The sequence below is a fragment of the Crocodylus siamensis genome, chromosome 1, assembly GCF_052110815.1.
Source record: "Crocodylus siamensis isolate JL-2025a chromosome 1, ASM5211081v1, whole genome shotgun sequence".
In the NCBI taxonomy this organism is placed as follows: Eukaryota; Metazoa; Chordata; order Crocodylia; family Crocodylidae; genus Crocodylus; species Crocodylus siamensis.
In genome coordinates this window covers 379,087,867-379,102,716 of record NC_143395.1, presented here as the reverse complement: position 1 = coordinate 379,102,716, position 14,850 = coordinate 379,087,867, and the positions used below count along the sequence as shown (strand labels likewise).

The window sequence follows — 14,850 nt, the reverse complement described above, 5'->3', positions numbered from 1 at the left end:
CCTGCCTCAGGCCTTTGGTTTCCATCCCCCAGAGAACCTAGTTTAAAAAGTCCTCTTCATCAGGTTAGCGAGCCTGTCTGTGAAGATGCTCTTCCCTCTGTCACGTAGATCCCGTCCCTTCCTAGCAATCCTTCTTGGAATAACAATCCGTGGCCAAAGAAGCTAAAGCCCAGCTGGCAACACCACCTGTACAGCCAGAATTGATCTGCAAGATGGGTCTGCTCATACCTGGGCCCTTCCCCTTGACTGGAAGGATTGTGAACACCACCTGAGCCCCTGTCCTCTTCACCCTTGCACCCAGATCCCCGTAGTCACTTTTGATCACTCCATGTTGTCCAGTGGTGCCTACATGGATGAGTAGCAAAGGGTAGTAGCCAGGCCAGAGGACTCTGGGTAATCCTTTCATGACATCTTGGATCTGGGCTCCAGGCAAGCAGTAGACATCCCAAGACAATAGGTCAGGCCTACAGAGGGATGCCTCTGCCCCCCTCAGAAGAAAGTCTCCAACCACCACCACCTGTTGTTTCTTCTTGGTGGCAGTGGCCTCAATCCTTCTAACCTTAGGAAGGCCTGGCCTGTCCTCCTCCATCAATGGAATATGCTCCTCCTCCTCCTCTGTTTCTAGGGCGCCATATCTGTTCTCCTGGCAAACAGTTGCAGGTGGAGATTTATGTTCACTGGCAAAGGTCGCAAGCTTCCACCTTCCTGGGAGTCCACATCCACTCCCTTCTCTAGCACTACTTTTGACAGTTCTTCCTCCATAGTCCTAGAGGTCTGCTCCAGCACTGAATCGATGAAATCCTCATAACAAATGATGCTTCAGCATCTTGCCACCTCCTCCTGTAGCTCTCTTGCCTGCTCCCTGAGGGACACAAGGAGGCACTACTTACATCTCAGCCACTCCACCACCTGGCCATCACTGGAAGGAAGCTGGGAGTTGCAGTCTACAAAATACCAAACCAGGACCTGGATGGAAGCCTCAACAGCGAGTGGCCCTGCCTGGACAGACACTTCACAGGTGCAAGCAGAGGCAGTGGCTCTGGCACTGCAACATCCTCCAGCCATTTCTCTGGAGCTTCACTGGATAATTCACTGTCTCTCTCCTTGCTGCTCTTCTTCCAAGTAGACCTTTCCTAGCAAACTCACCTGTAAGCTGGCCTGTTTACTTCCTCTCGGTCCCAAAAGGTTCCTTGTTTTTTTGCCTCCTTTCACCAAGCTTAAAAGGCCCCCCTTCAAACAGTGGGGTGGTAAACTGACCTGCAAACTGCTTCCCCATTTGCTGCCCCTGTTCACATGCCCTCTGGTCCCTTGGGGAGTCTCCTTTAATACTCTGCTGCACCTAGACTGGTTCCAGCCCCTAGTTAGTGTTTTTGTCCAACAGCAGCGATCACCCAGCAATCAATCACTCAGCTAGCAGCACTCCCAGCTGCTCAGAGAACAAGTCCAGAACACACACAGCCTACCACACAAATACACAGCACACACATGCACACCCCTAGCTGACTTACCTTCCCAAAGCAGGTTCCGATGCCTGGCATCTGGCTTTTCTTCCTCCTCTCTCTCCCAGCACACTGCTTCCCAGAGCAACAAGGGAGCGAACAAGGGTTTGTTCACTTTCTCCCTGGTTACTTGGGAAGTCTCCTTTTATAGTTTCTCTCGTCTCTCGGGGAGTCTCAGAGACTCCTTGCAGAGAGGGCAGGCAATGGGGACAGGGAACCAGCTAGGCAGGCAGCTTATCTGCTCAGGATAAGCTTATCTGCTTTTCTCCTTGCACCTGAAGCCTAACCTGCCCCAACACCCAGACTGAAAATCACTGCCCCAGACTATTAGAATAAGCTTTGGTTTCATACCCTCAAAGAGCTAAAAAAAAAAAAAAAAAAAAAAAAAAGAACGCACCTACAAGCATCCAGACAGCAAACCGTATCCAAGTCCACTTATCCAGCTGCATCATAAGGTAAACATTCACAAAAATACTCAGAATAGGAAGAAAAGGCAAAAGAGGTACCTGAAAAGAAAGAGAAGTTACAACCATGTGACATGCTAACAGCCAGACAATGCCATCCCTTACAAATGGGAAACAACAATAACAGTAAATATTCAGACAGGGCATCTGGAAAAGTGGCAAGTGTATCAAAATTCAGGGTTCAATTCGCCTGCTGTAAGGATCAAACACAAACACCAGCCCGATGAGCATGGAAAGGCCTTAGCTTAGATTTTCTTTCCTGTTACTGCCATGGAATAATCATCTTCCATCTAAAAGCCCTCCCCAGTATTCTCTCTCTCACAGTATTACAGCACGAGTATCCTCACAGCTGTAGAAAGATAGTCTGTTGATGAAAGACAGGCAAGAGAAAAGAGAAGAGGTGCCAAGGTGCACTAGCAGACAGCTGTGTGAAAGAACCTGTACACTGGGACTGCCTCCACTAAGCTCATTTTAACCAATAACACTGGCCTCTCATTTTAGTAACCACATCCCATTCTCCCACTATCACCTCCATCTTCCCAACCACAACCAACTCCAAAAAACCTTTCTGCCCCTCCCTGCTCCACTCATCCCCAGCAGGCCACTTACTTTAAATGAGAGCTTGGTTTTGCTTTCAGGTTGTTGCCATATAATGTATGTAACACAGGAGCAAAGGAAAAGGAGAACAGCCGTGATGATACCAAACAAAACTTTATCTTCAATCACCGCCCTTTCATAAAGGACGGTCACCACACAGCAGCTGATAGTAAGAACACCTGAGGACAACATATGTAAACATTTATTGAATTATTACTGAAAGAACCATTTGTAATTTTTGAGTCAGCCTTGGACTACAGGCACGCTGTCAGCTATGCTGTTTGCAGGACTTAAATTTAAACCAGCCATTTAATCCACAAGTTTTTATGTCTGTTTGGTTGCCTCTGGTCTTTGGAACAGTTAATCAAGCTCATAAATAATCAATAATATACCAGGAAGGGCTCCTGCGAGCTTTCTGAGAATGGTTAACACCAGTCCCTACCAGCTGCTTTACTGGCAGAGATGTGGCGCCAGATCACAGAACTTACCTATGATACCAGCTAAATAGTTAACCACAGACCCAGAGAGTTTGGAGGGGTCTGTGTTCTTGGGGCACAGGATGGCTTTAATGGAACATTTCTCATCCTCTTCAGGCAGAAAACCAGCTTGCGAATCACTGGTGCTCACAGATTCATTGTTGTCTGGCTCATCTGTTGTACTAGCCATCTGGTATGCCAGGTTAGGCTGCTTTGGCTGATACCTGGGAGATGAAGGGAAAAAAACAAAATGACCAGTCTTGGGATAGGGTAGAATAAAATGGCACTGCCTAGAATCAGGAAAGGTCCTATGTGCGCTAGGAATAACTGAGGCTCCAAAAAAAACACTTATACAAGGCGGAGAGGGGGAAGGGAGAAGGAAGAATTTTACTCAAATCAGACCAGCCTTGGCTACTTGTCCAACCTGAAGGTGGCATTGTAGAGCCTGCAAGTAAAGAGCAGTGCAGTGCAGTGCAGTGCAGTGCAGTGCAACCCTCACCCATTTTCAACACAGAAGTGAGGGGAGGCTACAGGAGACACCAAAAAAACATCCTATAGGGAGCAAGCCTTCAACTGGGAGAACTGACTAGATGCTTTCATAGGCCCTTCCCACCTCCAACTCCCATGCTCCCCCATTAAAGTCCCAGCATGTAATGGTACACCTTGATCTATGCCAAAGATTGGACAATGTCTCACATGGTCCCTGAGCCTTGGGTTTGGCCAAGTTCTGCACATAATCAGAGATGGAAAGTAACAGGGATAGCTGGAAGTTGGTTTGCCTTCTTGATTCATTTAGAGCTGTCCACTACCAGCTTAAGGCCACTGTCCCGAGAGGAGTTCACCAGAGGACCTAAGCAGCTGGGGATAAGAGCAACCAATGAAGCACTGATATGACTACAGTCGCTTTGGGACTGCCTACGGTCTTAGAGTAATTTTTTTTTAAAACAAGGGTCTTTTGGCCTGGGGGTTGAAAGAGGATGACAATCTGACTGACAACAGCCAGTACACTGTAGCTACTAATACTATACCAAGCACAATCATTTCATCTCACTGCTGTGCGACCTGTTTCCCATCTCACTCTTCCCATTTGTTACTCTATCTCCCTGTTGTCATTTGCTAAGCTAAAGCTGTCTTTTTATTGTACATGTTACAGCCCCAACTAAGTGCTACCTATAAAGTTCCTCTGAATACTCTTCAGTGTCTTTTCACAAAGACCTTTAATTGTGAATAACTCAAGGTTTATCCCACAAGCTCCAATTAAAGGAGTGGAGCACTTCTAAAGATCTTTTAATATTTTTTGCAGATGTGTTAATGAGGTTACCTATAGGTCTACAGGGTGAGCAACATTGCAAAAATTAGCAGTTGCATCCAACAGCTTGCTTAACAACTCAAAACACAGCCCGTTTAGGCAGAAAAAGATGGAGGAGCTGAATATTCACCTCTTCTGGCCTGTAAGAGGCTGCCTGTTTTGCAGGGATAAGGCTGGTTTTGCAGCTGCAAAATCACCTGCCAGATGGTATGCAGATGGAGTGTACAGCAGCTTGCAGAAGCAGATAAATTGGCCTAACCAGCAGGGAGGGAGCCACTATCTTTCAGTTACTACTGAGAACAGGAGATTGGGAAATAAGAAAACTTTACAAGGCAGTCTGGGAAGGAGAAATCCCCAAACTCTTTCCAACCCATGCAACAGAAGAAAGCATAGGCAGAGGGAATGCAGGGAGTAATTGTTTGTAAATAAGTTGACTCCAAGCCTCAGGCTACTGTGTTTTAGGTCAGGTGTCTAAATGGCCTCAACTAGCCCTGAACAAACTGTTTGGTGTTACATAGCTCCTTTCATCACACAGGGCACTGTAAACATTAGTAACATGAATGTCACAACACCCCCATTTCAGGAATCCGATATTACTGCTCCCACTGGGTACAAATAGAAGGCGAGGTCCAAAGAAGCTAAATCAAAGATTCTCAGCCAGGGTGCCATGGTACCCTGGGGTGCCTTGAGATCCTTTCAGGTGGCCATTCAATACTAGATGTGCAAACATCTACATATGGTTCATACGGTAAACTCAAGAAAATTCAGGTAGGAATCGACAGTGTCAACAACTTTCTGCCCTGCCGTGGTCTCTCTGAGCTATTCACAAGAAAATGATTGCTGTTATTTTTCTGAAGTCAATAAACAAATGGAAGCAAAGAGTTGGCATTTTCCAAGAGCCTAAAAAGTTGGGAGTCACTTAGCTAGATGACCAAGGCTCTGACCCCACAAACAGCTGCTTAACTTTATCACTACTTCACCTGCCTTCACTACCACTTTATTCAAGTTAGACATGTGCCTATGTGTTTTCAGAGCTGACAATCACATGGCTAGGCTGTAGCAGCCAGCAACAAGCTCCAGAAGTCTCATGAGCCATCCTTGCTTCCATTGTCAGACACTGCCTCCTGGAACACAGGAGGGGCACAAAAAGAGAGAAACTCCACAAGATTCCCTACTGACATCTCCACACATCTTTTTGATGAGGCAGGGTCTGCTCTTCATTGAACCAGCAAGCTCAGACCCTGGCCTTCATAATAGTTCATTTCTTCAGCCCTGCCTTCCCACCCTCTGTATCTCTTCCCTTCTCCTGTAGCAAGACTGTATTGATAGGCATCCCTCTTTTCCCCTCTCAAATCTTCCTTTAAATACCAGTAAGTGTCCTCAGCATGGGGGAGGTCCTTACAAAAGGACAACACCACCTAAGATTATTTCACCATACAAGTTTAAACGCAGAGACTGCACCCAGCCCACCCATAAGCATATCCCCTGTGATGTCCATGATGCCTAAGGAAGTGGCATTCACCCTCTTGGGTGAATGAGGAGGAGACCCCAGGATCCCTTCTGCCAGTAGATCCAGTGGGGACAATACAATTTCTTCAGAAGTAAGTGCCAAACCTTTCAAGCTTGTCCATAACAATGCTTTAAGTTCAGTATGTGCATTGTTTAACTTGGCCTGTGGTAGTCACAAGGCTGTTCTGGCGAGTCATGTGCACTTCAGTGTGCATGCTACATAAGGGTATGTTTTCTTCCCGTGAGCCTGTTCTGAGTGCACAGTTCCAGGCTTTCAGCTTAATCCATACCTCAGTACCAACACGCAGGCTGCCACTAAGGAATAAGCCAGAAGGGTCCCAATAGACATAAGATCCACAAGATCTTTCAGGTCAAAGAGCAAGGCCATGATAGCTGGGAGGGAGACAAAGAGAAACCAGTAAAGATGCAAAATATAAATATTTTGGACACATCAATTTCTAACACCATTGCTTCAAGTGACCACCAAGGGATACCCCAGTAAGGGTGGGTTTTGTGCCATCTGTTATGTCAAAGGAAAGATGTGAACCGGGTATAAGGACAGACCCTGCATTTCTCTCTTGGTTCAAACTAAGCCCATTCAGATCCAACCCAAGCAGGGTGTGGGGCCCAAAGCAAATCAGCCCATACGGGACCCCATCCCTGCTCTGATCCCATGCACCCTGGACCTGAAGAAGCTGCTGCCACCATCAGCAGCAGCAGCGTTGGCAGCTGAAGGGGTGTGGTGTAGTAAGTGGCTGGATGTGAAGCCGCCACTCCTCCCAGCTCTGCAGGACCCCCCAAAGCCCAGGGCAGTCACCCCAATTTGGCCCCCTAGGGATGGCCTTGAGCCCATGCCACTACGTCACCACATAGGATCCCTCATGTGTTGTCCAAAAACAAGTAGCTCTAGGCCAGAGATATCCACCTTCTGCAAAGGAAGCACATGCTGGGGCAAACACAGAGAGAAGAAAGGTGCTATGTCATATGAATGAGATGACAGAACTGGGCCCTGAAAATGGCCATGAGAAGAATGTATGTGAAAGCAATGATGCATTTGTGCCTACCCAGTCTTGTGCCATTTGGGCTTAGGGCGATAGTACAACATGCAGGAGGATGAGAATTAAGTCAGTTCATTTTACCCAGAGGGGAGAATACACTTGCTCTCTGTTCATACTCCCTATTCAGTTTCTTGGAACTTACCTGCAAAAGCACCTGAAATTAACGTTGCTATGAATGGGGTTTTTCTCGTCTCGCTGATTTTGGCCAACCATTTAAACAGTAGCCCATCTTCTGCCATAGCATAAATTATTCGAGGCATAGGAAACATGGAGCCAAGGAGACTAAGGAGAGAGAAAGGAATGGTCTATTAAGATCATTTCATATTAAACACTGTCAGAAGGACAGTGTCTATGGCAGCACAGGAGGGGAATAAGGCTTTAGTTCTATTGTAAAGTCTTCTGAAGCACTTTCACCACAAAACAGTTATGTTAGTTACTGCAGAGAACTAAGGTCCAATCTTTCAGTCTCAGATGACTGAAGTTAGGTACTTAAATCCATACATAGGTTCCTAAATGTAAACAGACTGATTTTCAGAAGGGCAAACATCGACATGCCCAGCGCTTCATCAAGCAGTACCCTTTTCATACTGTGTTTGAGCCCATCATGCTTCACTTCCCTGGGGCTGCTGGTAAAGAAGTACTGTTTATGCATCTGAGGGTGACTTGTTTTCATGCTGTCCTTAAGATAGTCTCCAGAGTTAGAAACGGGAATCTGCAGCTCTGAAAACTAAGCACCACTGAGTGAAACCTGGACCTTGTTGAAGTCAGCAGGGCCAGGATTTTGCCATAGGGCCCAATTTCACTATCATTAACATCCATACAAAGAACATTGAACTGCAGCCCTTAGAAAGGGGGATACAACACAAAAAAATGCAAAACTATACTCAGATACGTACAACAGTGATAGTATCTCACCTGGTAGAAAGGGCACAGAGCGAACCAATGGCCACTGCATAGTTAGCACCATCCCAACCCACATATTTAAATGCATTGGGTAAAGGACTGTTGGTATCAAGCTGGCAGTAGGGCATCATAAGAGTGAGAGCAGCTGACACACCAAAGTAAGCAACAAAGCAGATCAGGAGAGATGAGACAATTCCAATGGGAATTGCTTTCTGAGGATTTTTCACTTCCTCCCCTGAAACAAAGAAAACCCAAAGGACAGCCATAGTCAACAATTACACTGATCTAATAAGACACAAAAGCAAGGGTTCTCAAATGAGCCATGAAGGCTTAGATGCTTAACTCCCATGAAAGGCAAGAGGAATTTGATGCCTACCTGCCATGTTTGTAAATCTTTATAAAATTGCAGTATTGTTTACTTAGAAGCAACAGGAAGGAGCAGTGTGGATGCAAGGACAAAACTCAAAAGATGTGGAACTGGATCCACAAAAGGACGTGGGTGCCCCAACTGTTGTACCTAGGCTCTCTGTACTACACAGTCATAACCAAGAAGTCAGCAGGCTGAAGGAAGAGCTGCATATGTTCACCAACAGGAAATGCTGACAGTGGAGGGTCTTAAACCCTGTCCCCTCTCAGAGAAGTGGGCCCTGTGCCACAGGTGCATTCAGGTGCCTCACTCCTCCCCCCCCCGCAATTCCTGCCACTAAATGGCAGCTGAGTGCACATCTAAATTTTGGACTGAGGCCCTCAAAACGGAAGTTACAATGTGCTGCCTTTCTGCTTACCTGTGGTGGCGATGCAGTCAAATCCCACAAAGGCATAAAAGCATGTGGCTGCCCCCGAGAGGACTCCAGTGAATCCATATGGCATGAATCCCCCCACACCATACTGGGTATGACTAAAAAGAATGAAATGACAGGTCAGGAGAGATCCTACCTAGGCAGAAACACTAGCCAGGAGCACATTCCCACATCTGTAACCAAATCTATGATCAGAACTAGAGGGAGTGTGTGCTCAGCTTCACAGAGTTGGCATACAGAGAGCATACAGCAACAGGCATGAAGGCTTACCTAATATATAGGTTTGGGGTGGCCAAACAACAACTTTGATTTAAAAATATGCCTGGCTAAAATTATGGTTTCACCAGATATTTAGTTCTAAAGATTCTCCTAAACCATCCATTTCTCACTACTCTAAGGTATTTCCAGAAGAAATTTTCATATGTAGGACCCAAACCTCCAAGGATTTGAACAGGCACCTCACATGGTCTGGGCAAACCAACTACAGTAAGCAGGCACTCATGGGTGACTGGTGCTGCCTGCAGCCGGTTCTGGGAGTGGCTGCGGCCACTTCTGAGAATGGCTGCAGTGATCAGCTGGCATTTGCAGGGGGACACCGGCGCTTCCACCTGCCCCCCCGCCCATCACTTAAGCGGTGAACATGGCCAGTCAGGGGGTGCACTGGTGCTCTCAGGGGGTGCACATGCACACCCATACACCCCCTACATGTCACCACTGGCAGTGATATTTAAAGCATGTAAAGTGAAGACCGTGCGTAGGACTTTGCAGGTTTTCACTGCAAACAGGCAATTGAAGGACATGACCCTGCTTTACTCATTGCAGTAGCTCTAGTCCCACTGAAGGGTTTGTCCTTTCTATAAAATTACAAGTTATCAGGCTTTTACTTCTTACATTTACAACGTCCCAACTTTTCATGCACGGTTATCACAGCCCTTGACACTGCTGACAAACTGTCAGGAAGATAAGTGTATACCATCTCAGTTACCATTACCTGTTACTAAGCCAGAACCTGCATCTGTGCATGTGTTATGACACCCCCACCCCCTGCTTCTTGCATACTGGCTTCCAATTTTGTTTGTGCAAATTATGGGCACAAACCTTTGCCTATTAATAAGGCTTTAACAACATTAAGAGAATTAAATAACCTTTGACTGAGAGTTTGATCAGGTCTCTAGTCATCCAAAGATATTGACCAACACGAGATATGAAGCACTTCAAATCCTGCCCTAATTTGAAGCTTTCCTTAATCTGGACTACTGACAGTCCAAATGTACAGGCCACTCCCAACTAAAGTGTTTCAAAAACGTCCAGGAGTCCATGCTTTTGTGACTCATAGCTAAGGGGCTGATAAACAAGTATCACAGCCTGCCTCTTGGTCTTGGGCACCCAGAGACTTCTGTGGACAGCCTTAGGGCCATCTGACCCTGAAGTTTCTGCTTAGTACTTCCTGCCATTGCTGGGCTGAACAGTTTTAAACATACTGTATTCCTAGCTGGAATAAGGCACAGCAGCCCAGCATCTTTGCTGCCACATTCGCAGAGCAGCACTGTGAGATATTGGCTTTGTTCTGCTCGTGGCAGAGTCTTTGCCTTCTGGGCGATACTTTCTGTTTTCCTCCAGTATGCCTCCCAACTAATGTGCCTCTGCATGAAAATGAAAGCACCAGGACCCTGGCACTCAAAATACACCTCACCCTCCTTCTCAAGTTATGCTACGTGCTCAGCACATCCAAGAGCTACATGCCAGAGGAGGAAGACCCAACTCCACGGAGGCAGTGGCCTTCTCTGGTACCACATACCGACTGCCACTCTTGGGCTCAGGAGACAATCACCGATTGATGGAAACTAGCCCTGAGGACCTGGTGCAAGTTCATGGTGAGCAGGGTCACTTTCCTTAAGACCTGCACCATTTTGGCCCTGTCACTTGAGACAAACCAGTAAGACAAGGGTAGCAAGTGATTTCTGGAAACTGGCACCCCTCCTCCCCCCACAGCCTCCAGTCTGCTGCCTTACACTTTTGAAAAGTCAAGTCCACAGCTCAAACAGCTGTCCAGGAGGTATATTATGCCAACCAGAAGGCACTGGAACAACACTTCTGCCTGACCAAACACACAAGAGATCATAACTGAATTTGATACCTAGACAGGCTTTCTGAACTGCACTGAGGCCGCTGATAGCACCCACGTTTGCATATAAGTGCATAACTTCGAGGACACCAACAGCAAGGTGTGTTTATCATGCTGTATGGCATTACAGATGATTGGGGGTGGTTCACCCACATGATCACCAAGCAAGGTCCATGACATCAGAGTCACCAAGAATGCACAGCAGATATAGGGAGCATTTGCCTACAGCACTCAACATAGAGTTGGACGGGACAACTATCTTCCCCCAGGCCTCCCCACTGCTCCCACAGCTTAGGAGTGAGTTCAGGCTCCCATGGTCCTTTACCAGACACTTGGCTATGAGGATCTTCAACTACCAGACGACCGTGGACTGCATCTTTGGGCGTTTCATGCCATAATGAAGGGCCCTGGGGATGCACCTAGACACTAGTGAACAGTACCTATCCTAGATGATCATACTGGCCTACACTATCTGAGAAGCCAGGGACAAGACTGTTCCAGAGGCTGGCATCAGGCCTTAGAGACTGAACATCTGTAGCATCACAACTGTCAAGGTGCTTCAGACAGCACTGGGCTTTAAGGCAGCACCACTGTGTAAAGTGAAAACAGACACAAAAGACAATTCATTAATTTGTTCTTAAACATTTTATTAAACGTTTCAAACAATCAAACACTGCAGGCTGCACTTTATAAACCAGAAGGGATGCAGGGGTTGCTGCATGAATTGGGAGGTAGGGAAAGGAATGGAATGTCCTGAAGAGTAGTCTAGCTCTGCCATCACAGATTTACTGACTCCCCGTGGAGAGGAGGGATTTTTCGGAGGTGTGGGGGTAGAGTGGCGAAGCAACACACCACCTCACTGAGTACACGGTTCAAGGGGGCTGGAGTCCCACACTGCACTACTTCCCATTCAAGCTCAATGCCCAAAGCCCCTTTGAGGTCAACGGGCACTGTTCCCGACCTCACATCCTCAAGTCCCCTGGCAACAACCATGTTCTAGAGTTCCTTCTTATGCTGGAGTAACAACTTTGGGGCCTCATGATAGAAGGCCAGTTGGGGTATTTGGCATCACTTTCAGCAAGCCCTGTGAATGGGGGAAGCGGACAGTGCACAAGCATCAAGATTTGGAGCCTGATTTTGGTACAGCTATAACAGGAAGATGGTTTGAGCATGGGATGAGGAGGCCTAGACCTAAGTGGTATGGGCTGAAAAACAAAGGGGGTGGGGAAGGTGTCTGGGGTACAGAGATCTGAACCTAAGAGGGGAGGATGGAATCCAGACTGTAGTGGAAAGCACTGAAATTGTGTTGGGTAGTGAGCACTGGCACAGGGATAAAGGACAGACCTGCACCTATGAGGGGCAGGCCTAGGTTTGGGAGGCAAAAACAGAGCACTCTCCATCTACTGGTTGACTGCTTATAAGAGATCACTGCATGTCTCACCACATGCAAGTTCTGCACCAGCATGTGCATGGTCTGTTTTGCCATGTCAGATGTTCCATACCTGGAACAAAGCAGTGGGAAATACCCCTCCTGGCAATATTCCCTGCCAGTACATCTCTCCTATACACCCTCTGCTCTCATCTCCAAGGATGTTACCAGGCCTGCTAACATTTCTTCCCTCCTATTCCTCCCTCCACATCCCTGCTACTCTGGACTAGTCTTGGCTCGTCTCCCTGGGTCCCTAGAAAGGCAGTAGCTGGGGTTGCAGGCGTTGACCCTGGAATGACAACAAATAGACAAGGAGGCATTGTTAAAACTTGTGTAACATGTCACTAAGTGCTGAATTCCTAACCCCTTCCCCTTCAAAAAACATCTTTGCATCATTCTTTCCTGTGGTCTCTTCACATGTACTGCAGTTTCCCAAAATGGTGAATACATCAGCCCCTCAGCTCCTAAATGGAGACCACCACCCATGATTCCAAAGCATATGGGCTGCCTCTGATGATGCAGGGGTAAGGGGGTCAGCCTGGGGAAAATGCCTCTTGCTTAGGCTGCCTTTGGACATTTTTCTGGAGTTTGCAAGACCTCAAAAAACAAAAAACCCCCTAAAAAACAGGTCCATGGCTGACTCTCTAGGCTTTTATACACAAACCTTCTCTCTACTCCTAATACTCCCAAGATGCTCTCTAAATCTTGCAAGCTGCCATGATTTACATGGATGTGACTCTCTCCCTTACCCCAAAAACCAATGAGTAAGAGATAAGCATTTACTGAAAGTCTTACTGCCTCATCATATTGCCTTCTGGGAGACCAAGTGAGTTACAGAGGAAAGTTACCTTGGAGAGAAAAGTCCTACCTTTCAATGACAGAGCAAGTCTGCACACTTACTTCCTGAGGAGGTTTGAGCACCTCTCACTAGGTGGGGACTCTGACTCCTTGGAATAACTACACCTCAAAGCGAGGGCTTCCTGTGGCGCTTTGACAGCACACCCTTCCCCACCCAGCACTACCCTCAAAGAAAGTTCACCGTCTCTGGGCAACTGCCTTTCAAAATACCAAGGCCTGCCTCCCTCCCTCACAAAATCTCTCTCTACAGGTGCTTGTTCCCTTCCTGCCCTCTGAAAAAAAAACTATTTTCCAGACTCTGCATGGGCCCACAGAAATGCCCATGTCAGCACATGGGATGCCCCACCGTGCTTCTGTCAGTGACACTCCTGAACACTCCCACCTGCATGCTGTCTTGAAGAAGCAACAGATTTTCCTCAGACTCTTAGAAGAGCAACATCAAGGGCTCAGTGACCCAAGTGGTCCCCACTGTTTCCCCAAAAAATGCACAGCACACCCCCTCAATGCCCAAACTGCATGCAAATAGAGTGGAAGGAAGAGATGCTAACCCTACAGTCAGCCTGCAACCTACAAGGGACTATACCACACCACAGTTTGCACTCCAGTTTTAATGGTCCTGGAGATGGCAGCATTCAGCCCCTGCATGCCCTGCAGGCTGCCTGACCACCCCCACCCTCTGTTAGGGCTAATACACAGGGCCCACCCCTAAGGCTTTGCCCTACCAGGGCCTTGGCAGATGACATTTCTGGGCACAGCTATGCCCCAGGCCTTGCTCAAAACAGGTGGGGGGGAGAGGGGCGTCTTGGGCCATTTGTTAGGGAAAGGGAACCCTAGGGAATGGGTGCCCCAGTACTCACCAGTGCAAGTGGTATGCAGGACAGGCAGGCATTCCCCCTCCAGGTAGGCAGGCTCTGGGCAAAGATAGGTTGAGGGCAGGGTGGTCAGGAGAAATGGTGGCAGGATAAGTATGTGGGACAATGGCAGAGTAGCACAGTGGAGTGTTGGAAGACAGCTTGTCATGGTGATGGCAGAACAGACAGGCAAGGTAACAGGATGCTTGGCTGCTCCTCCAGGCCCTCCTGGGGCACCTGGGTGGGGATATAGACTAGAACACCTCCATCTCAAACAGCTCTGGCTTAACCCTAGCGTAACCACCAAAAAAAAAAACGTGGTCTAGTGAAATTCTCTCTGGCTAGTAGGGTGACAGCTTGTTTTAGAGAATATTGCCCATCAGGCACCTGAAACACAATTCTTGTACCACGGCTCTCTTGTACCATGTCTTTAGGACTTTTGCCTCAGACCAGCTTTGATGCCAGTCCATGTTGTGGATGTGAGCTGACATCTCTGCTGCAAACTATTTGTGAATGATCTGGTTCTGATGGTTCTTCTTGAGGGATGGCTGGGTGCTCTCCTTGTGCCAGACTGGGAGAAGTTATTTCTCTTTCTATCCAGAGAGAATTTTGATATGGTTTGGCATGATCTGCAATACTTCAGCACTGTACATTGTCTGTTCTCTCACAGTTCATAATGTTTGTTGTACTCCAAGCACTGTGTGTCCATGCCCTAAAAAAAAGCTAGGTGCTTGACTCCAAGGCCAAGTACAGACTGACAAGAAGCCCAAAAGATGAATCAATTAAACCTCTGCAGGTTTCATAGTTGGTCTAAGCTGCATAGACTGAACCAATAAACAAGCGAACAGACATTCACTTTTGATTCTAGAAATACAGCCACATGCCTGCAGTAGCTCAGGCAAGAACCTGGGGGTGCTAGAGTATGCCTCGCTGCTTGACTAGAGCAGACAGCTTGGGCCAAGGCTAACCCAC

At 47.4% G+C, this 14,850-nt stretch overlaps 1 protein-coding gene across 6 annotated transcripts in view; it reads right to left on the bottom strand.

Moving 5' to 3' along the window:
* SLC7A1 (solute carrier family 7 member 1) overlaps positions 1 to 14,850 on the bottom strand; it is a 70,984-nt gene that overhangs the window by 14,624 nt on the left and 41,510 nt on the right. For 5 of the 6 annotated variants that reach the window (XM_090028177.1, XM_090028213.1, XM_090028194.1 and 2 more), the window contains 8 exons: positions 13,885 to 13,938; positions 8,601 to 8,713; positions 7,828 to 8,050; positions 7,055 to 7,194; positions 6,145 to 6,247; positions 3,049 to 3,260; positions 2,573 to 2,739; positions 1,897 to 2,005 (listed from right to left, as the gene is read on the bottom strand). In XM_090028177.1, the coding sequence (XP_089884303.1) occupies positions 1,897 to 2,005; positions 2,573 to 2,739; positions 3,049 to 3,260; positions 6,145 to 6,247; positions 7,055 to 7,194; positions 7,828 to 8,050; positions 8,601 to 8,713; positions 13,885 to 13,938 (1,121 nt within the window). The remainder of the gene's footprint in view (positions 1 to 1,896; positions 2,006 to 2,572; positions 2,740 to 3,048; positions 3,261 to 6,144; positions 6,248 to 7,054; positions 7,195 to 7,827; positions 8,051 to 8,600; positions 8,714 to 13,884; positions 13,939 to 14,850) is intronic. The other variant, XM_090028185.1, reaches the window with a different exon arrangement.